General features: G+C 44.6%; 1 protein-coding gene across 11 annotated transcripts in view; it reads left to right on the top strand.

The window, feature by feature from the left end:
* NAALADL2 (N-acetylated alpha-linked acidic dipeptidase like 2) overlaps positions 1–22,820 on the top strand; it is a 1,287,075-nt gene that overhangs the window by 855,945 nt on the left and 408,310 nt on the right. For all 11 annotated transcript variants that reach the window (XR_008319557.1, XM_053310111.1, XM_053310109.1 and 8 more), the window contains one exon: positions 17,479–17,629. Coding sequence is in view for 10 of the 11 variants with exons in the window: in XM_053310111.1 (XP_053166086.1) it covers positions 17,479–17,629 (151 nt within the window). In the remaining variant the exon portion in view is untranslated. The remainder of the gene's footprint in view (positions 1–17,478; positions 17,630–22,820) is intronic.

A 22,820-nucleotide genomic window follows, 5' to 3' on the forward strand; every position in this document is an offset into this window, starting at 1 on the left:
GGCAGCTGGAGGAGCAGATGTTCCACGGCTGGAAATTCTGTCTCATTCAGAGCTCGGGAGATGGTCAGACCTCGGTGTAGGTTTCTCATCTCGCCAGGTGGCTTCGTCCTTTTTGACCCAGCCTTGATTGTGATTAATTTGTGCTGCTTTTAAAGTTTGTCATTTATAATAACCACTCTTTTCAAGAGCCAGGCTAGGCTTCAATCTGATGAAAACCGTGCTACGGATGTATGCATATTTCCATAGCATGAAGACTGTAGTGGTTACTGTTTATGTGTATGGTGTTTCAGAGAATCAGCTAAAGAAAAGTCAGGGTCCCACCCAAATGAAAGTAATTTCTAACGTCTGATGGGGAAGAGAGAGAGCTGATGTTATGGAGAGCCAAGGGTAAATAAAGGATGCATGTGAAAAATGGAGTCACACTCAGACTTGCTTGCAATTGGAGGAAAGTACCAGCTGTCTAAGCAAGGTTTTTGTGGAAAAGGTTGAACTGCTTTCTTTTACATTAATCTGAATAAAGATCGTGCTTGGAAGATTATACTAATAATGTGAAAGTCATGGGTTTGTTCCCCATATGGGCCAAGTTAACTTTTGAGGATGGGGCCATAGTTCTGTGGTAGAGAATCTGCTTTGCATGCAGAAGATCACAGGTTTAGTCCCTGGCAACATCTCCAGGTAGGGTCGGGAAAAACCCCTGCCTGAAAACTTGGACAACCACTAGATGGAGTCATGGTCTGAAACAGTGGCCGCATTGTTAACTCCTTTGTGGCTTCCTGCTGCTAAACAATGTAATGTAATAAATACGCAAGGGGAACAATTCTCCACTCGTAACCTTCTTGGCTTGACAGCTAGCTGAGGCAAAGCCTCTAAAGTGCTACCACTACTAATCTGACTTCTTGATATTTTGCACATGAAGATCTGCCTATAGCATATAGTTTTTCTATGGGGGAGAAGAGAAACTTGCTAGATTCTCCATCTAACCCAGTGCTCTCTGCTCTGACTAGTCTCAGGCAAAGAGTGCTACTTGCTAAGATCTTATGAAGTGGAGAAGCATGGACCTTCAATATGCCAAGCATGTGTTCTACCCCAAGCAGTGGCTGAGATACACAAGTCACTGCTCTATACATTAATCATATGTGTGAATACAGGAAGTACAACTAACTCACACTTCCTATATTTGTGCATATCATTAGCATCCATGTTGCACATTAGTATGCCTGTTCCAGTATTTAATGATAATTACCCACAGAGTTCTCCATTGCATGGTAATTTTCAAAAATATTCCATGAAGCAAGAGCTGTGTAAAAGATGTTGTGTAGTGTACTGATAAAATAATGGAAAGTTATTTTTTTTCTGGACTGTAAGCAATTCAATTATTTTGTTTCTGAAATAAATTAAGTAAAGCTTATTGAGTCCAATCAACTTCTCTTTCCAGGGAGTTGTAGTTCAATTTCATTTTTAATTGGAATTGAACGTTGTGGACTTCTTAGGACTAGTAAGCAAGATCTGGCAATAAAACAGGCACTTCAATTTATATTAAAAGTTCCTGAAAGCTAGTGCAATGAACTTGCAGTATAAGGGGAGGAGAGCTGGTCTTTATGGTAGTGAGCATGACTTGTCTCCTTTGATAAGCAGCTTCTGCCTTGGTTTGCATTTAAAGGGGAGACCATGTGAGTTCTGTAAATAATTGTCTATCATACAGCTGTGTTTGTGTAATTCTTAAGTTTTGCACAACAGTACTCTTTCACAGTTGCATTCATGGTCCATTAAAAGGCAGATGGAATGCTGCGCAGTACATTAGCTAATAATAATAATAATAATAATAATAATAATACACCTTCCATTTATTTATTTTTTTAAACTGCTATTGTGCAATAAATGACTTTTCATGTACCTTCAGTAAAAACTTGACAATGCCAAGATTAAAAAAAAAATCACTCCAACAATGCACTCCATGTTTGATTCTAGAGAGCTTTGTCTGCAGGTGCTTTTTAAGCTTTCACTGTCTTGGTGGCAACCTGTAACTTGAATTGCCTCCTGAAGTGGGAAATTCTAGTCACCTACTCAGAGAGCATTCTCTTGAAAGTGTTAGCAATAGAAGCCAGACAGCAATTCTAACCTGCTGCTAGAGCAGAAGGAGAAAGTACAATCCATTACTGTAATGCAACTTGCCAGCAAGAAGGTGTAAAATCTCTCTCTCTCTCTCTCTCTCTCTCTCTCTCTCTCTCTCTCTCTCTCCAGGGCTCAGGACCTTGAGCCATCCCTATGTGCCCCTACAGCTGTAGTAAATTTGCTTTACATTAGATAGGTGGTTCACAAGTTAGCCCATTTGTGCCTCAGATATTCATGCATCTGCCATCGTGAATTGGGATGGATGACATAATCACAACTACAATATTAAAGTATCCATATGTGTCCCTACTTGTGCCACAAATTTGGTTCACAAACTATGCTTTTGAGGTGTCCTTTTGTGTCACTCACTACAACTGTACCAAATTTGGTCCAGATCAGTTAAGCAGTCCACAAGTTAGCCTACTTGTGCCTCATTCATGTATCTGCCATCTTGAATTGGGGTGGACGACATCATTACAAACTATGCCCTTGAGCCATCCCTATGTGTCCCTACAGCTCTAGCAAATTTGTTTCAAATCAGTTAGGTAGTTCATAAGTTAGCCCAGTTATGCCTCAAATGTTCATGCATCCACCATTTTGAATTAGGCTGGATGGCATCATTGCAAACTTTGCCATTGAGAGTCCTATGTGTCCCTACTCAGTTAGGCTGTTCACAAATTAACCCACTCGCAACTCAAACATTTATGCACCCTCCATCTTGAATTGGGGCAGATGTCATCATTACGACCTGTGCCTTTAAGGTGTCCCTACAACTGTACCCAATTTGGTTCATATGAGTCCAGGCATGCGAAGTTGTTAGGGGGACATACAGACATGGACACAAAGACATACAGATACACAGACACACAATGTTAGGTGATCTAATAAAGCGAAATTGTAAGGAGGTTTATGCAACCCCCCCTCCCCCATGTATTGTAATGGAGTGGCCAGATCTTATAAGATCTTGTGAGGTTTGCTAGGTCAGAAGCAATGTTAGAACATGACAGGCAACATTCTGTACAATGAGCTGCTGGCTCAGATCCTGCTTTGGAACAGAGACTTGCCCCTTGTATTGTTTTCACACTGAAATTCATGCCATGACCCCCACCCTCATGACAATTTGTCCTGAAATCTCGTTTAGCCAAAAACAGACCCTTTGGGCCAATTCTCACTTTGGGAGGTGGATGCAGACAAAGTGAGAGCTTGAGGAGGAATTCCCCAATTTTTATATGGGGAGAAAAGACCCTTTGGGGGAGATATGGGTTGTCAGGTTTGGCAGGCAGAAAATTCAGTAAAATGATGGAGGAATGCCTCAAATGTTTGGAGGGGGTGGATCTGCACCCCTAGGTGTGCAGGCGATTTTCAGCATGAAAACAGCATGTGTGGAAAGTGTTAACCCCGCTACACCCCTTGCCATATGCCACATTCCCAGTCAGATGACTCCCCCCCCCGCCCCCGCCCTGCATGGCAGCTAAATTTTAAAGATAAAAGGACCACTTCTGGTCCACTGCTATCTGCGTGAAGAGGATCTTTTTAGCGTGGTGATTCTCTTATATTAGCAGGGGAGAGCAACTGTCCCCATTCAATCCCAGCACAGCATCCCGCCTGTGGTTGTTGCTGATGTCTATGTTTTTTCTTTTTAGATTGTGAGCCCTTTTGGGGACAGGAACTGCCTTCTTATTTCTTATTTATTTTTCTGTGCAAACCATTATCATAGCTTTGATTGAAAAACAGGATTTAAATGTCCATAATACTAGTTCGTAGTAGCACATTTCCAGCCCACTTCAGCATCAGGCCCATCTAGTACAGCCGGGTTTAAACTCACATGCAGTTTGGCCATTAGGCCAGCTGTGGTTTTCCAGAGCGGCAACACTTCTCCCCCCCCGCCTCCATCCCATCTGAAACTCAGGAAGAATAAAACTGACCTATCTTTCATGGCTTATTGTAAGGATTATGAAAGCACTTTGAGCATTCTAAAGCCCATTCTGTAACACAAAGTACTTTGAACACTCTAAAGCACTGTGTAATATGGCAATTATTATTATTATTATTTAAATCAGGAGAGCTGCAGGGCTTTTACACGTGATAAAACCTGGATGGAATTCAACCATTTTCAACCACCAAACTTTGCAATAAAGTGAAGTCCTAGTACAATGCAGAACAGCCTACTGATACCATGCATGACATATTGTTACTGTTGCTATTACTATTGTGCAAATCCCCTCTAATTTTTATTTGACTTTGAATGGAGAGTACAGATTATAAAAATGCAACATGCAGGAAGGAGAGCATATACTTGAGAGATTTATTTAAGGGAGGGAGGGAGGAAGGAAGGAAGGAAGGAAGAGGAGAGCATTGTAAGCTCTGTGACAATGGGAAGGAGCTTCCTTTCTATGAGAGATTGTATTGATTAAATCAGTCCTCTTTAAATGCCATTCTTATGACAGCGACTATACAGAACTGAAAGTTTGGTTATGCTTCTTTACTTACACAAATAGCAGCAACAAACCTCTAGTGATGTTTGCATTACTGCAAAGAAGATAGGACTATTCCAGTTTATGCCGAAAATAATTTTGCTTCATTCAAATGGAGTACATTTTCCACCTAGTTAAACCTTTATAGGAACAACCTGCCACTTCAGGAGATTGCTATTGCTCTCAGTTCCAGCTCCTTTCCCCACTGCATACACCAGGTGCTCAGTATCTGCCTCGTCTCCATTGCTTAATAGTATGTGGGCATTGTTCATTAGAAAAGGATAGGATTTGAACAGAATAGCAAAGCTACATCCTGGAGCACCTGAGCATTAAACTGGATGTGTACCGCTACCTTAAAGCAACCACTTCAGGGCAGAGCAGTCAATACATCTTTCTGTGCTGTCATTTTCGGCAAGATATTGTCAAACTTTGCCCCTTCAACATCTGTGATGGGGAAAGGAGCAGCATGATTAAGCATTTAATGTAGTGCTCCGAAATTAAGCCCAAACCAAAACGGAGTTTTGGCTGCTTTATTTGCTAAAATAGTGTGGGCTGGAATATTTCTATAGAAACAGAGATGTGTGCATTGCTTTCCTCTCATCCTGGCTCTGGTGATATAATAGCTCGTACGACACTGCATCTTCTAGCAGATGTACAAGAGGAGGGTGACATCTAATTAAATTATTGCAATGCAAAGTGGTTATTCCTCCTCCCCCCCCCACTCACCAATAATTTAAATGGCACTTTGCTTTCCGTCAGTGATTTTATGCATTGCCAATTAGTATGGTGAAAAAGGGATTGCTCATAGATCCTTATGACTCTAATTGGGACTTCAGCATGAAAGAGCCATCAGGATAAATATCCAGTAACTCACCCTTTGTCCGACTAAGAAAGATAGGCCTCAGATTCATTAACACGGGTTGTGCACCTATCATATCTTGCACTGTGAACTTAGAAAAGCTTTGCTCCAGACGGTTGGATTACCTAGCAGGTTAATTGGCATTGTCACTAATCCCACAATAATTTCCATACATGTACTTCACATTTAATTCATGCTGAAGCAATGTGACTTTTGAGAATTTCAGACTGGAAAATTAGAATATCATTTCCCTAAAGAGGAGGGCCAGGCAACATTAATTGTTGTTGTTGTTATTATTATACAATTTCATACTTATCAGAGATTTTCTCCAAGGATCTCTCAAGGTAGCATATGTCGGGATTAATTTATTTAACCCTGTCTAGCTCAATCCCTTTTATCCTCAGAATAATTGCGCAAGATAGTTTGAAAAGCCCCTGGTAAATTTCATGGAAGATTGGAATCTAGTCTCCCCTGCTGTTGAGCTGAGCTGTCTATTAGAGCTCCCATGTCCTTGATATACCTCACACACAAACAGCCCCTGTAGCTCCTTAGCAGTAGCAATGGCCTGGTCATGTTTCATTTTTGCTGCTTCCTAATGGCTCGATCCAGCCACCTAATGGCACAGTGGGGAAATTACTTGACTAGCAAGCCAGAGGTTGCCGGTTCGAATCCCCGCTGGTATGTTTCCCAGACTACGGGAAACACCTATATCGGGCAGCAGCGATATAGAAAGATGCTGAAAGGCATCATCTCATGTTGCACGGGAGGAGGCAATGGTAAACCCCTCCTATATTCTACCAAAGAAAACCAGAGGGCTCTGTGGTCGCCAGGAGTCGACATCTACTCGACAGCACACTTTACCTTTAATGGCTCGATCCAAGTAATGCTTGAATCCAGACTATCACATGGGAGGAGAAGACAATATGATTGCTTCCTACAGCAATGTGGACTATTATCACATGGACCAACATTGATAATCAGTAATGCTATTGGTCCGCCCCATGTGTCCTGGATTGATGTGGGAAGGAACAAAGAAGATGGTGGTGGTATGACTGCTACTACTACTATTGAAAGGTAAAGGTAAAGTATGCCGTCAAGTTGATTTCGACTCCTGGTGCCCACAGAGCCCTGTGGCTTTCTTTGGTAGAATACAGGAGGGTTTTACCATTGCCTCCTCCCGCACAGTACGAGACGTTGCCTTTCAGCATCTTCCTATATCACTGCTGCCCAATATAGTACCAGCGGGGATTCGAACTGGCAACCTTCTGCTTATTAGTCAAGCATTTCCCTGCTGCGCCACTTAAGGTGACCACCCTACTGCTATTTACAAACTGCTTTTCAACAAAAGATCCCAAAGTGGTTTACATAGAAAAATAATAAACGAATAAGATGGTTCTCTGACCCAAAAGGCTTACAATTGAATAAGAAGCATAAGGTAGACACTAGCAACATCCCCTGGATGATTGTGCTGGAGCTGGATAGGGCCAGTTTTTCTCCCCCAGTGAATATAAGAGAATCGTCACTTTAAAAGGTGTCACTCTGCTCAGTTAGCAGGGGTTACTTGGTGACTTCCAGACTGCTGTTGCTGGCCAAGAGTTCACGCAAGCGGGAGGACACTACCATGTTGGCTTCCATGAGGCAGCCATTGCCTTGCCTATGATTAGACACAGCAGATTTACTTCTAAATGCAAAGTTTCCACCTAGTTAGCTGAGAGAAGCATCTTGCCCCAAAGCTAAGCAGTGGTTCTGTGGCTGTTCTTCAGAGATGTGGGATCTGTAGTTTTAAGTGCACCCTGGTTAAACATATTGCGGCAGGATAAAAATGCATTCCAGATTTTCCAGCAATACAGTGGAGGCTTGAGAGACTGCTTAGTAGCTTCCACTTAGAACGTAAAGACTGTCTGAAGTGTTCCCCAGCATTGCTTTCCCTCCTTCTCCACCTTGCATTGAAAACTTGGAAAGGAAGTGGGAGGAGGAATGGTGCAGCAGGGAAAACTGGGAAGGGCTGAAACCATACAAATAAAAAAATATATATAATAAATTTTAAATACAATGTAAGGTGGCTGTGCACACAAGCATCCAAATGCAGAGCCCAGCCTTGGTTTGGCTGCCTCTGTGCACCATGAGGAGCAAGTCCAATCCCTGTGCTGCCCTTGCGGGTAGTCTTACTTTAGCCAGGGTTTAAGGGTGCATGTGTGTCCTTAACCCCGGGGCCAAGGTCATGAGTATGCTTGGGCTGCAGCATTCTAGGAACCTAGGAACCTAGGAAACTGCCATATACTGAGTCAGATCATTGGTCTATCTAGCTCAGTATTGTCTTCACAGGCTGACAGTGGCTTCTCCAAGGCTGCAGGCAGGAATCTCTCGCAGCCCTATCTTGGAGAAGCCAGGGAGGGAACTTGAAACCTTCTGCTCTTCCCAGAGCAGCTCCGTCCTCTCAGGGGAATATCTTGCAGTGCTCACACATCAAGTCTCCCATCCATATGCAACCAGAGTGGACCCTGCTTAGCTAAGGGGACAAGTCATGCTTGCTACCACAAGACCAGAACTCCTAGAGCACCTGACTCCAAAGGGAATCCCTCAATGCACTGTGGTCATTGCATGGTGCATTGTGGGAATCCTGCAGACAAGGCCCAGAAAGACAAGGCCCAGCCTCCAGAGATCTGCACTGTATGGAGCAATGTGGATGTCAAGGGCTCACGCTTCTGCAATAAATCAAAGCAACAGCTGTAATGAGTGGGATTAGACAGGGCTGGTGCTAGGGATTCTGGTGCCCCACTGCAACCTATAAATCCTAGCGAAGCTCTGTGATTTGAGGACAGGCAATGCTTTCCAGAGAGTAAGTGCTAAATGTAAGTGCTATTAACTGAGGTGTGGGGGAGAAGGTCTGTTGGGCCGGCCTTTCTCTTTCACAGACACACAGGGCTACCCTTGCATGGGTTGTTTTGCTAGGCACTTTTTGGGACTCTCCTCTCCCTATAATGTATTCCCCACACTCCTCTCTCACTGCAAAGTAGGAGCCTGGAAAATTACTTTTCAACCTGCAAGGCATTTGAGGGCTCAGCAATTACGTAGTATTAGCAACAGAGAGAATTCTTAGGAAGAACAAGCAATCAAAGAAACCACATCTGCCTGAAGGTAGGTACTAGGTACAAAGGTACCTGGGGAACAGTTGGACAAACTTGGTTTCATTTGACAAAAGTCGCCGGAAGCAGCAGGTGCCCTCCTCCCGTTCCGCTGACCCTGGGGTTAGAGCTTTTACTCACAACACAGTGGAAGCAAGTGTATGTAGAACAAAGTCAATGGAAATGACCACATTTGAATCGTCATTCCATAAATCATAGTTGAATGCCAAGTCCAATATGGTTCAATGCCAGGAGAGGGGTCAGTTGCCAGTTCCGTCGTTCAAGGGGTTCCGAAAAGAGTCACAAGTCAATAGCTAGGCACAGGCTCAAGATCCCAGGATCAAACAGGAGCAAAGTACTGCAGAGCAGGGAGCTGGAACTGCACGCCAAAGCAATCAGTTGAAACCAGCACAGTGCAGAGTAAGCAGCCTGAATTGATACCCCTTCAAGGCTTCACCAGGTGAAGCCAATCACAGCCCCGTCTGCCTTCTGGGCTACAGATTCAAATGCCTCTCAGGTCAGACTTTTCAGCCAAACAGCACAAAACGCTGATATTTTCTGAGGTCACGCCGATGCTGCTCTAGGTAGCTCACGAGTCTACTGCTTGGTCCGGGCTCCTCCACATCTGAAGAAGGCAATGGCTCCCTGTCAGCCACCTATTGATCCACAATAGGTAATCTCTCCGTCTGCGGGGCTTCCTCCTCAGGGTCCTGCAGCAGGACCATATCAGGGGGCTGTGGGTCAGGCAGTTCCTCCTTAGAATCTGCTGAATCAGACCACTGCCTGGCACGGGATTGCATGAGCACACCATGGCGTGCCGAAGAGGCATTGGAAGATCATGGGTGGGGGGGGGGAGGTAGGCTCATCCCTGCTTTCTCTCTGCCTGCCCTCCCTGCCTGTCTCATGGTGATGTGCACAGCCTCATTTTTTTTAATTTATTCATCATATGTTTATACCTCCTGATATGTACATCTCTAGGTGGTATACAAAATTTAAAATGCAACATAAAAGAGTAAAAGCAGATGAAAATCCCACAAAAGCAATCTCATAGCAGGTTATTAAAACTAATTCCAATTAAAAGCCTGCAAAAACAGGTGCATCTTGAGGTTCTTCCTAAAAACAGAGGAGGAGATGCTCTTATTTCTATAGGGAGCTGTTTCCAAAGCCCCAGGCAGCCCCAGAGAAAGCCTGGTTCCCGAGTCACCACCAAAGGAGCTGGTGGCAACTTTAACCAGACCTCTCCCAAAGACTGTAGTAGGTGGCAGGGTTTATCAAAAAAGAAGGCCCTCTCTTAAATACCCTGGGCCCAAGCCGTGAAGGGATCTATCTATCTATCTATCTATCTATCTATCTATCTATCTATCTATCTATCTATCTATCTATCTATCGGTAATAACCAGCACTTAGTATTTTGCCTGGAATCATATCGGCAGCCAGTGCAGTTCTTTTAAAATAGGTGTTTTGTGGTCCATTTGGGTTGTACCAATTGTAGTTTCCAGACTGCATACAAAGGCAAACCCACATAGAGTGCATTATAGTAGTCAAGCCAGGAGGTTACCAGCATAAGTACCACCTCGCTAATGGCAAGAAAAAAATACAATGAGTAATGACTAGAAAACAAGTATAGCTGTGTCACAACATACTGATGAATATGTGTAGTGCTAAAACTACATTTCGAAATCTTCCTCTGTCCAGATAAAGATCATTAAGAGAAGTATAAGTGGTCATTCATGTGTGTGTGTGTGTGTGTGTGTGTGTGTGTGTGTGTGTGTGTGTGTGTGTGTGATTTTTGTATTTGTATTGCGATTTTGTTTGGGTACTACCCCTTGTTTGCATTCACAATTCTGAAATATGAAACAAGCCAAATCGCAGAGGCGAGTGTACCTCAGCTCAAAAGTGGTGCACCTTTTCCAAACTGTGGGAATTGCTTTCTGAACTCCCAGTTCCAAAATGTGGTGCCATCCCTAATGGGCATGAGCTGCGGGGGAGAGAGTACCACAGTACTGTATTACACACTGACACAAGAATATACCCAACTGTGCATATACCAATTAGAAGTCACTGAGCACCAAATCACATTCTCTGGTATGCTTTGAGTGTAAACAGAAGCCAGTGTGCAAGTGCATGTTATATGTACTTTTATTGTAAGTCCCTCTTGTGCAGCTGGAGTGGTAACAATGGGCCTCCTTACAAATGAGCATCAAGGCCATTAGTTTCTACATGCTGCGGCCTTGTCATTGAAGTCACTGCTCTGAGAATTACATACCCAGCCCTTTCTGACTTTACATGAAAATCGGGAAATCTAAATCAAAGTGTCTGTGATTAAATTAGAACAAGGCGTCTGTAGAGATTTAGGGAGAGATTGTAGCTGTGGAGTGATGAAAATGGAGCCAAATCTTGTATGTGAAAATAATCCAATATTTCTTTCTATTACTATTATTAGACAACAGAGAGGCTTTTTTTCTTCATAAAAATATAATTAGTTTCTTTAAAACAACAGGAAAGAAAGATGACCTCTTTACAGATTCGCCCAGGCATGTAGGAAATCTTTCCCCATGGCATTATTGCCACATGTTTGTAGTATTGACGGATAAAAATTATACCCCACATTTCCATTACCATGGTCAATGTGGCTAACAAAATAAAAATAGCATTACTGATATACAAAACCTGTTTAGTTTAGGCATACTGTGTGTGATTATCATCATCATTTTGCTGTGTAAGATGCTTTCTGATCCTTTTGTTGAAAAATGGTACATAAATATTCTAAGTTAATGGTTATTCATCAGTTTTACATATCTTTTAAAAGACAATCAAACAGCAACAAAACAGTTTCATAAATAAAAAGTGTCAATAATGTAACATTAACATTTCAGGGAATATCTATCAGATACAAGACAACCGAAAAAAGAAAAAGAGAATAAAAGGAACAATTTTTATTTCAGAGAGAAAGAATATCCTTCCAAAATGTCAAATGTCTTCTAGAACCATGAAAGATATCTGGATGTTTGTTTGTGTATGATATAAAAGGATACCAACAGTTAATAAAAAGATTGTTTTTTATTAACGTTCTTGAGAATTCCTTGAGAAATTCCAAGTTGTTGTGTTAATTGATCCATCAGTGCAGTCTTCCATAGACTCGTGTGTCATTCTTCTGTGAAGGGTAATACTGGATCTTATCAGTGATATGCAATTTTAATGGTCATTATCCTGACCAGCTGTGCACCTGCACTTCTAACAAATGCATGGATGCAGCATTAGCCACCCTGATTCCAAAGTGAAGCATTCTTGCACAAGAGTGTAACAATTTTGGCATGTTCCCCTTGCTCCAGAAGCACTCGTTGATCCATGAAAACATGTATCTGAGGGCTGTGCTGCCCACTGTCTGGGATGTGTTTCTGCTGTCAAAGAGCACTTCCAGACTCCAGAACAAGGAGAGAACACTGAAAATCATTGTGCTGCTCTTGTGCAAGAGCATCTTGGCTTTTGAAACACAGAGGCTAGTGCTGCATATGTGCCATAGAAGCACATGTGCACTGTTAGAATGTTGGCTAATAATCATAATACCACAATCATGTGGGCAAGATCAATTGTATGGGTCTTTCCACATGGCTGTGATATTTTCACACATACTCCTACCATGCGAGATAGTGACAGAGGGAACTGGCAACTATATATCTGGCAGGCTGGCACCGTAATTTCACACAAAATAAGAACATAAGAACAGCCCTGCTGGATTGGGCCAAGGGCCATCTAGTCCAGCATCCTGTTTCACACAGTGGCCCACCAGATGCCTCTGAGGAGCCCACAGGCAGGAGTTGAGGGCATTTTCTCTCTCCTGCTGTTAATCCCCTGCAACTGGTACTCAGAGGCATCCTGCCTTTGAGACTGGAGATGGCCCTTTGACCAGTAGCCATTGATAGAACTCTCCTCCATCAAGTTATCCAAGCCCCTCTTAAAGCCATCGAGGTTGTTGGCTGTCACCACATCTTGTGGCAGAGAATTCCACAAGTTGATTATGCGTTGTGTGAAACGGTACTTCCGTTTGGTGTTCCTAAATTTCCTGGCAATCAATTTCATGGGATGACCCCTGGTTCTAGTGTTATGTGAGAGGGAGAAGAATTTCTCTCTTTCTCCACGCCATGCATGATTTTATAGACCTCTATCATGTCTCCCCGCAGTCGTCTTTTTTCTAAACTAAATAGCCCCAGGTGTTGTAGCCTTGCCTCATAATGAAGGTGCTCTAGGCCCCTGATCATCTTGGTTGCTTTCTTCTGCACCTTTTCCAGTTCTACAATGTCCTTTTTTAGATGTGATGACCAGAATTGTACGCAGTACTCCAGGTGTGGCTGCACTGTAGTTTGGTATAAGGGCATTATAATATTGGCCATTTTATTTTCAATCCCCCTCCCTTCCTAATAATCCCTAGCATGGAATTGGCCCTTTTCACAGCTGAATGTGAAAATGAAATTCAAAGCAAATTTCAGAATTCTTCCCAAGCAGAAACTTTTGGAAATATCCAGAAGGCAGATGAGCTTCTGTCAGACACATGGAATTTCTCAGGGGAAATTCTCAGTTTCTCTCGGAAACTGCAAATTCCTAGGCTGGGTGAACATGTGATGTCCATGGAGGCAGGCAGTATGACCTAACTTGACAGCCAAGTTTTTCCTAGACTGTGGAGCACAAGCCAGATGACTTGGCAGGTCCAGAGGCAAGGAGAGGCTCGTCAGTCCTGCAGACATTCTGCTTTCTCCATTAATGAGGGTAGGGGCAGTGGGAAGTCAACCCAAGTGTCAACAACCCAAGAGTCTGGTCATAATCTGTGCTTCCAATTTAAATTGGTATAACTGGTTCTCTTCAGTCACACAACCCAGCGCCCTGAGAATCAGTTCTCAAGCATTTAAAGATTCCTGGCTGCATCATAGCATCAAGAACTGCATCAAGAACTGGTGATTGTTCTTGTTCTTAAAACAGGTGAATGTTCTGTTTTCAGGATGCCAGAGATAGGTTGTGGTGGGCAGCCACGAGTGAATAGTGCAGCGTCTGAAGTGAGGAGTGGGAGGGCCAAGCAGACAAAGCAGAGAACAGAATAAAAAAACAGGAAGGCAGTCCACATGATCACAAAACTTTGAGAGATGTGTGCACACCCAATTATTGATCATTGGTTAGGAAACTAAGTAGGAGGAGGGGAAAGTGATAGTCTGTGAGAGATGAGCTGGGTAGGACAGCTTTTCATAGAAATATAGGAAGCTGCCATATACTGAGTGACCATAGGTCTATCTAGCTTAGTATTGTCTTCACAGACTGGCAGCAGCTTCTCCAAGGCTGCAGGCAGGAATCTTTCTCAGCCCTATCTTGGAGATGCCAGGGAAGGAACTTGGAACCTAAATGTTCTTCCCAGAGTGTCTCCATCTTCTGAGGGGAATATCTTACAGTGCTCACACTTCTAGTCTCCCATTCATATGCAACCAAGGTGGACCCTGCTTAGCTAAGGGGATAAGTCATGTTTGCTACCACAAGACCTGCTCTCTTCTTCTCTTCTCTTCCTCCTTCCTTGTTCAAGTCCTGGGTACAAGTGCTGGGTAGGACAATGCTGTCCTACCCAGCTCCTGTCTCACACACCCTCACTCCCTGCTCCTCCTACCCAGTGGTTTGCTAACAGATGATCAAAAATTGGGAGCATGGACAGCTTTCCATGCTGTCAAGAATGTGTGCCCTACCCTCATAGATTAATTAATTTATTTATTTGATTTCCATACCGCCCTTCCAAAAATGGCTCAGGGCAGTTTACACAGATGGCTCAGGGCAGTTTACAGCTTAGGGTGAGAGCATTTGTGCGAACTGGCTTAGGGTGAGAGTTGAAGCCAACATCAGGAATGGGAGCTGAGCGGGCCAGGATCAGAGAGCAAACTGACAGCTGAAGCCAAAACTGGTGGTCCAAGTTGAACTTTCAGAAAGGCTTTGCAGCACACCAGGCCCAGGAAGACCTTGATACTGAGGCAAAGTCTGGCTTCTGACAGGAAGCCTTTATACTCTGCCTGTTCTGTGAGGATCTAATAGTCAGCTTGTCTGGGTGCAGTCAGTCTAGGGCTTGTGAGCTCTGTGTTCTGGTAAGGCTGTGACAGTTCAGAAACCTCACACACAGGACATCTTGGCCAACTCCCTTACTTCTGGATCACTCTGCAGCCAGCAGTCACCCCCAGATGATGTCAGTTCTGGACTTTGGCAGCTGTTATACTCTCACCACCAGCGGCGTAGCAAGGTTGGAGTGGGCCCAGAGACAAGATTTTAAAATGCCCCCTGCTCACAATAGAAGATCATCCTACATTATTTTTTTAAGGTTTTGTAAATTGTGGACGATGCAAGTCATTTAATGGTACTAGAGAAAGACATGCTGTTCTGGTAGCTCCAGGTCTTAACACTCATATTGATTTCGGAGGATGACTACAACTGAAGGAAGCCCGGGTGGGTGAGCGGCTGGGGGAGTCAGTCATGTGACTTGCCTCTGCCCCCCAAGTCAGGGGGCCCCCAGACAACTGTCTCCCCTTGCCCTATTATAGTTATGCCCCTGCTCGCCACTCCAGAAGTTGCCCACACAATTAAGAAGAGTGTCATACTGAGAGGGCACCCTGAGATTCTTCTGGAACATTCCCAGATGGCAATTTTACTTTAACTGGAAAGGCAAGTCCAGCTGTAAGTCGAAGTCCCCGTGAGCTATCGGGGAGCACTCCATACATGATTCGAGTTTTTCATTGCCCATTGGAGTTTATCCAGTTTCTGTCCAGGGTCAATAAATCCATTTTTTGTGTCGGATTTTTAGGCAGATTCAAAATATCCATAACTCACATTACTTCATCCTACTTAATCCTGTGGCAAAGCCTGCTGTCTGGGAAAGTTCCTACTGTCTTGTTTTATTGCTTGGAGGATGGTTTGAATGACCTGCCTTCAGTGTGATAAAGGAATGTGAAATATGTCCGGATGAGCATGTTTTCAGTGCATAGTCTTTTTAATTGTCTGGGCCAGATAGGGAGGAAAGTATCACCTGAACCAACCCACAATAGGTTGATTCAGATAGGTTCTGCATTAGTGCATGTCTGGGAAAGTTGGTGTGTCCTCAACCCTCCCAGGACTACACCTAGTAAGGAACAAATCCCTCAAAGCATCACCCCTGTGCAAATTGAGAGCTTACGCTGCTCTGTTGTTCCTTGGGACAATACCATAACCACTTCTTAGGGTAGCCAATCCCATAAGATAATCACACTTTGTGCGAAGAAATACTTTCTTCTCTCTCAGTCTGAGCCTACCTCAGTCCTGAGCTTGGAGAGAAAATGTTTTATGTCTCATAGCAAACAATTGTGTCTCCATCCTTGGGGAATTGAGCCTTACACTCTCTAAAAAATTGGCTCCATGTTCCAGCTGGTAATGAGTTCCTCCTGATCATCATGAATATTCCACCAAGAAGCCTGGAGTTGTTCTTACCTGTTAAGAAACGAAGTTTATAAATGCAAAATCCCGGAGAAGTTGTTTGACCAAGATGTTTGTTTGAAGGAATGCTGATGTGTTTGTTCCCAAGAAATCATGTTTGTGCTTTAAGGCCATGTTATCATTTTAGCAATTGTACGGCACCTTCTTTGACTGGATTGTGTAACCATGGTAGCAGCAGCGGCTTGCTGTACCCTGGATCTGAGTCCCCTGAAGCCTGTCAAAATAAAACAAAAGAAACCCAACTAATGTTTAACTGAATACATGTAGCTATTTTTTTAAAGTGTCACTTTATTATGAAAATGAAGCTTCAGAAGCAGGCAATTTGGAATTGAGAAGTGGCAGGGGAGGAATGCTTAACCCATTCCTTTATTGGCACCGGTGGCCAATCGGTGACCAACAGGTTTTAGGATTCGAAGATAATAAGCACACACCAGGATAAGTGCCATAGACATTTTATAAGGTAAGGTAGAGGTAAAGTGTGCCGTCAAGTTGGTGTCGACTCCTGGTGACCACAGAGCCCTGTGGTCATCTTTGGTAGAATACAGGAGGGGTTTACCATTGCCATCTCCCATGAAGTATGGGATTACGCCTTTCAGCATCTTCCTATATTGCTCCTGCACAATATAGGTGTTTCCCATAGTCTGGGAAACATACCAGTGGGGATTCGAATCGACAACCTCTGGCTTGCTAGTCAAGTGATTTCCCCGCTGTGCCATTAAGCAGAGCTGAATAATACCTGGAGAAGATTACAGAACAAAGGATACATCATATGTTTAAAGTAAACCTTATCTCTCCCTTGCTGTACCAAGTTGTACAAAGATATGACGTACAAAACAGGAATACAGGAATGAAGGTGATTACAAGGTCTTTAGTGGAAAACAAGATATGAGCTGACAAAGTCTGCAATAAAACCCTTTAGATGTATAAGCATAAAGAATCTACAAAATTCTATATGCACAGAGGGGGGAAAGTGGATCACAGCACTAAACCACACCATATCTTCTGCGGTGACACTAATTCCCCACCTACATTTTCCAGTCTTTGGATGGGTTCACATGTGAAATTGGAAGTCTAGAAGAGGCACCAGTTCATGCTGGGTGCATGCTGTGCTACTCTTTATGTGTTGCTTGAATTCAGAAATGTCCTCGTTAACTGGTTCCAGCCTGACATTGTCCAGCCAATTTCAAATGTTGTTTACGAATGTCAGGCTGGGGTGGGTAATTGACATACTCCTCAGATTTCCAGCTTTACACACATCAAGGAAACGGTAGCAGTGGTGGAACTGTGTCTGGCAGCAGCTAGCAGCTCTCCTGTAATTACTTGCCACCGTTACGTGTGAACCTGCCCTTTGAAAATATAGGTTTGACATTCTGTTAAAAGGGCTCGTCCTGATGCTCTCATTTTGCCTCTGCTGTCTTTTCAGCTTTCTCTACTAGAAGAGGCAGGTTTTGGAGGTGTCCTTCTTTATATCGACCCTTGCGATTTACCAAAGACTTGGAACATGAGCAATAAAGCTTTTATGGTGTCCTTAAACAGTGGAGGTGACCCTTCAACGCCTGGATACCCAAGTATTGGTGAGTGTTTTCTCCCCTTCCTCAAAGGGTTAATTCAGCTGTTTGTAAAGAAGCCTGTGAGTTGAAACCATAAAGCTCTATGAACCATATAGTTCATAAAAGAACTTTGTGAGTTTGTGAGATTTTATTTAAATAATTTTAAGTGTATCTCTCTGGGCTTGGCCACAACCTCTGAAGAGTCACTTTGGTTCAGAAGAAAAGGTCTTCCCAGATGTTTAATTTGATGACTCCCAAGAAAATGAACAGACTCTGCTGTTCCCCTGCAAACAGTAAAGCAAACAGCTTACCTTACTTCACTAAGATAGGCTAATAGCTTATTGAGGGGATTTGAACACAGATACATAAAGCAAAAAAACACCCATAGATATCCTGCAGGTTGACGTAGTGAAACATAACAATATCTGGGAAATTAAGAACATAAGAACAGTCCTGCTGGATCAGGCCCATGGCTCATCTAGTCCAGCATCCTGTTTCACACAGTGGCCCACCAGATGCTTCTGGGAGCCTACAGGCAGGGCATGCCCTCCCTCCTGCTGTTACTCCCCTGCTACTGGTACTCAGAGGCATCCTGCCTTTGAGGCTGGAGGTGGTCTATAGCCCTCCGACTAGTAACTGATGACAGATCTCTCCTCCATGAAGTTATCCAAACCCCTCTTAAAGCCATCCAGGTTCTTGGCTGTCACCACATCTCATGGCAGAGAATTCCACAAATTTATTATGTGTTGTGTGAAAAAGTACTTCCGTTTGTTGGTCCTAAATTTCCTGGTGATCTCATGGGATGACCTCTGGTCCTAGTGTTATGTGAGAAAGAGAAGAATTTCTGTCTACTTTCTCCACACAATTCTTGGGCGCTGGTCATGTAAAATGCTTGTGACTAGGTGAGAGGTCTAATGAGAAGAAAGTAAACAGATATGACCATAGAAGGAATATAAAAATAATTAGCTGGACCGGGCGCAGAGCATCTGCACCTCTGCTTGCCTGCTTCCCCCTCCCCCCAACCGGCTCACTTCCCCCCATCCCATCCCATGCCTGGCCCACTTCTCCCCCCTCTGCCTGGCCCGCTTCTCCCCCCAGCCCACTTCTTCCCCACATTCCAGCCCGCTTCTCCCCCCACCCCGGCCCACGGTCTCTGGCTGGTGGGCCAGCTAGAAAGCTGGCCCACCACCTCCTCCTGCCAACCTGCCAACTCCTGGTGGCCAGCCCACCGCCTGCTCCTGGCAGCCTGGCTGGCTGGCTGCTGTCAGGAGCAGCCCACTTCTTTCTGCTTGTCCGCGTGCCCTTGGTTTCTGGCTGGTGGGCCAGCCGGAAGGCCAGCCCGCCACCTCCTCCCTCCCTCCTGCCCGTCCACCAATTCCCGGAGGCTGGGTCGGCCTGTTGCTGCCTGCTCCTGGTGGCTGGCCTGCCACTGCCTGCTGCTCCCAGAGGCTGACCAGCCTGACACCGCCTGCTCCCGCTGGCTGACTGCCTACTGGCAACCGGCATCCCTATTTTCTCCCTGTCCCCATTGCTAATCAGCAGCTGCTTGCAAACTCTCGCAAGAGCTGCCACACATGGGATTTGAGATGGGTACACCTAGGAGAAATAAATATATAGATTGTATCAGATTGTACAGCATCCGCAGATTTCACTGGAAATCTGAGCACCTTCAGCTGGCTGAATTACTTTGTTTCTGCCACATCCTTTCTTTGATTTGTAGTAAGGCCTAATAATCTGTTTGCGGGGGAACAGTAGATCGTTTTCTTGGGAGTCATCAGAGTAAACATCTGGGAAGACCTTTTCTTCTGAATCAAAGTGTGTCTTCTAAGGTTATATCCAAGCCCAGAGAAATACACTTAAGTTATTTAACTAAAATATCACAAGTTGAAACCTGTGGTCTAGGCAAGTGACAAGATGCTGCTGCTCCAGTGTATGCTCCAGTATAAGTGTGAATCTGCTTATGCCCCCCCCCCATTTTTCCACCCCCAGAATGCCCCCCCCCCATTTTCCCACCCCATTCAAAGGCATAAAATTGGGAGAGGTGTGGGGTTGGGAAAGCTGGGTAACCTCAGATGTTATTTTCCCAGCAATGTTCGTCATGGTGGTTGCTGATCACCACAACTGTTTACCCACACATTTCTTCACCACAATATTTCATGTGGACATGAAGGACAAGAGCTCAGAGGAAGAACATCTGCTTTGCATGCAATCCCTGGCATTTACAGGTACGGCTGGGAAATACCTACCTGAAAACCTGGAGAGCAGCTGCCAATCAGTGTAGACTAAGTGGGTAGACCAAGTGTCTCTTGAGGGCTATTCTTCTGATTATCAAAATGAAGGTTGGAGGCATGCAGCCCAGGTTTGGAGGCTCATGATAACCCACGAAAATCCCTCCAGCTGAGCTTGCTCAAATGTGGGTAGCCAAGCTTCTCTACCCTGTTCTTTACCAAGGTAAAGAGAGAGAGCTCCCCTACCTTCATATTTTTGATCATGTGTGGGCATTTCCCTTTTGCAGCAGCTCCCAGCAGCTGCCTGCCATGTTTATAGTAAAGAGCAGGGGCTACATGGGCTGCTATGTGCGTATGTGCTACCCTGCACAGCACTCTCTATAATCCTTTCCTCAAAATGGCTTGAGTCGGACTGGGCCTGCCTCCTGCCCCCTTGTGGCCACTCAGAGGGCGTCTGGTGCTCTAATGGGGGATCTCCAGACAGTGCAGTGCATCTTGGGATAGCTCTTTCAATCCACAGAGGACTCAGCTCCCAGGTTCCAAAACAGAGAAAGCCTCTGTGTTACTTGCACGTGCGCTGGGCCTGCAGAGTCAAACAGGGTCTCTGCTCATCTGTCAGGACCAGGCTCTTCCCCCCCCCCCCGCAAATAACCACCCCCAAATGCTCGTGTGAAAGACCTTTTTATATAAGATAGCTTCCTATGTAACTTGTGAGGATGGGATTGTAGCTCATTGGCAGAGCATCTGCTTTGCATGCAGAAGGTCCTTGGTTCAATCCCTGGCATATCTAGGTAGGGCTGGGAGAGACTCCTGTTTGTAACCTTGGAAAGTCAGGCAGTGTAGACAGTACTGAGCTAGATGGACCAATGGTCTGGCTCCGTATAAGGCAGCTCCATATGTACAGCCTGAGATGGGTTGTTGCTCAGTGGGAAAGCATTTGCTTTGAAGGTCCCAGGTACAGCTGGGAAAGACCCCTGCCTAAAACTCTAGAGAGCCACTTATATGCAGGATAGACAATACTGAGCTAGACGGACCAATGGTCTGACTCAGTCTAAGGCAGCCTCCTCTCCTCCTGTGACACAGTGTCATGATGAAGAGACCTGTGGGTTAAAAAAACAGAAGGCTGGCTGCCAGGAGAGAAGCTCTATTGGGGAGAGCAGCAGTGCAAAACAGATGGTGAACTGGAAAATGGTGAACTGCAGACAATTTGTGCTGTATTCTGTCTTGCTTACCCCAAAATTTCATAGTGCCCTCCATGAAGAACTTTTGCCTCAGACAATACTTTTGATGACTTGTGTTGATTGTCCTTTAGTCTAGAGCAGGTTTTCTTAACTTTGCCCCCCCCCAGATGTTTCTGGACTACAACTCCCATCATCCCCAGACATGGCCTTTGTGGCTGAGGATGATGGGAGTTGTAGTCCAACAACATCTGGGGCCCCAAGGTTAAGAAAACCTGCTCTAGAGAGCCAGAGAACTGGCATTAGTGTAGTGCTGAAAAGGCAGACAGGGTATAGTCTGGATTATGTCATAGCCAGGACCGAGGGCCCTCCTGCTCTTGACCAGAGGGCAATAATTTCTTGCTGTCCTTTGAAATGTGTGACACAGAATGGCCAGACATTATGGCCACTGCTCAGGCTTAATATCGTCCTGCAAGGTTGTTCTGGAGTTTCCTGGAATATGTATTAATCTCCAGGTGACTATTGAAGGAAAACAGAATCTCCAGGAATAGCTTCAGTCAAAATTGGCAACATTAGATGATCTCAGAACATGTGAAATAGCAAGGAGAAGAGAGTGTTTCATCCTGTGGAAAAGTCCATTTCCCTCACCACTAAATAGGCACAGGCTGCTGCAAGGCACAGATCTGGGAACAAGAGAGAAAACGTTCAGATCATAGGTGGGGCTGAAACGCCATCACTTCTTTCTGTCTTTACTTTTAAGAAAGTGAGTATGGGATCTAACCAGAGAAGAAATAGATAACCTGAGGGTTGAACTGATTCCTGCCACTAAAAATAGAGCGTGGTTGTGAAAAATTACTCCAAGTGTGGAGTGAGGAACTTTGCCATTTAGCTGGCAGAATTTCTTGGTAAAGTCTGAAGGAGAATTTATGCAGGGGAAATGCACAGGCTACGTATTCAAGCACAGCTCATGAAAGTGCTCCGATTCATGTTTTCCCTTGGAGAGAACCAGGCCTGAGTTCTCCTGGCAGGCACAATGGTGCAAATAAAACCTGAGAGATGGTAGGGCTTTTTGGAGGGGCTTTTACTGTGTAGCAATATAGTTACAGTATAGCCATTGCTATCCTTTTCCATGCCTTTTATACGTTTATGACTTGTATGCCTTTTAATGTTGTTTTATGCCCTTTTATGCATTTAAATCAGTGGCGCGCCTAAGTAATTTTGGAGCTTGGACCTGAAGGGCTTCAGAGCCCTTCCCCCTCCATGAGCCCCCCAACTCCCCCCCCAAAAAAACATTAAGAAAGAAAATTCTCTTCCTGACCCAGCTCTGGCCAACCTGTTTTCAGCGCTTCTCCTTGGTTGAACATTTTCGCAGAAAGCAAGAAATGCCTTCTGCCCCTTTGCTGGGCGTGGGGGCGAAGAAGGGAGAGTTCCCCTTCACCAAACTTTTACTTTTACCTTTACCCAGGGAGGGAGGGTGGGATGGGGCTTTTTGCCTATGGGCGGTAAAAAGGCTTATCTGCCACTTCTATCTGGCTGCTGATAGGACACCAGGAGAGGAGATGAGGGCAGGCACACTGGGGCTGGTTGGGTAATTTGGAGACCCCCTAGACAGGATTTGGACCCCCCCAGACAGACCAGCACCCCCAAGTCCAGGGGTAAGAGCGCCTCTGGTTTAAATACTTTTTAATGTTTCCTTAGGCCTTTTAATGTATCGTTATGCATTATACTTTGCACTGTGTACTCACCCCCTGTATTTTATGTTGGTCTATGACCATATTTAAGATGATTGCTTGATTGTAGCCATTGCTG

The sequence above is a fragment of the Hemicordylus capensis genome, chromosome 3 (assembly GCF_027244095.1).
Source record: "Hemicordylus capensis ecotype Gifberg chromosome 3, rHemCap1.1.pri, whole genome shotgun sequence".
In the NCBI taxonomy this organism is placed as follows: domain Eukaryota; kingdom Metazoa; phylum Chordata; class Lepidosauria; order Squamata; family Cordylidae; genus Hemicordylus; species Hemicordylus capensis.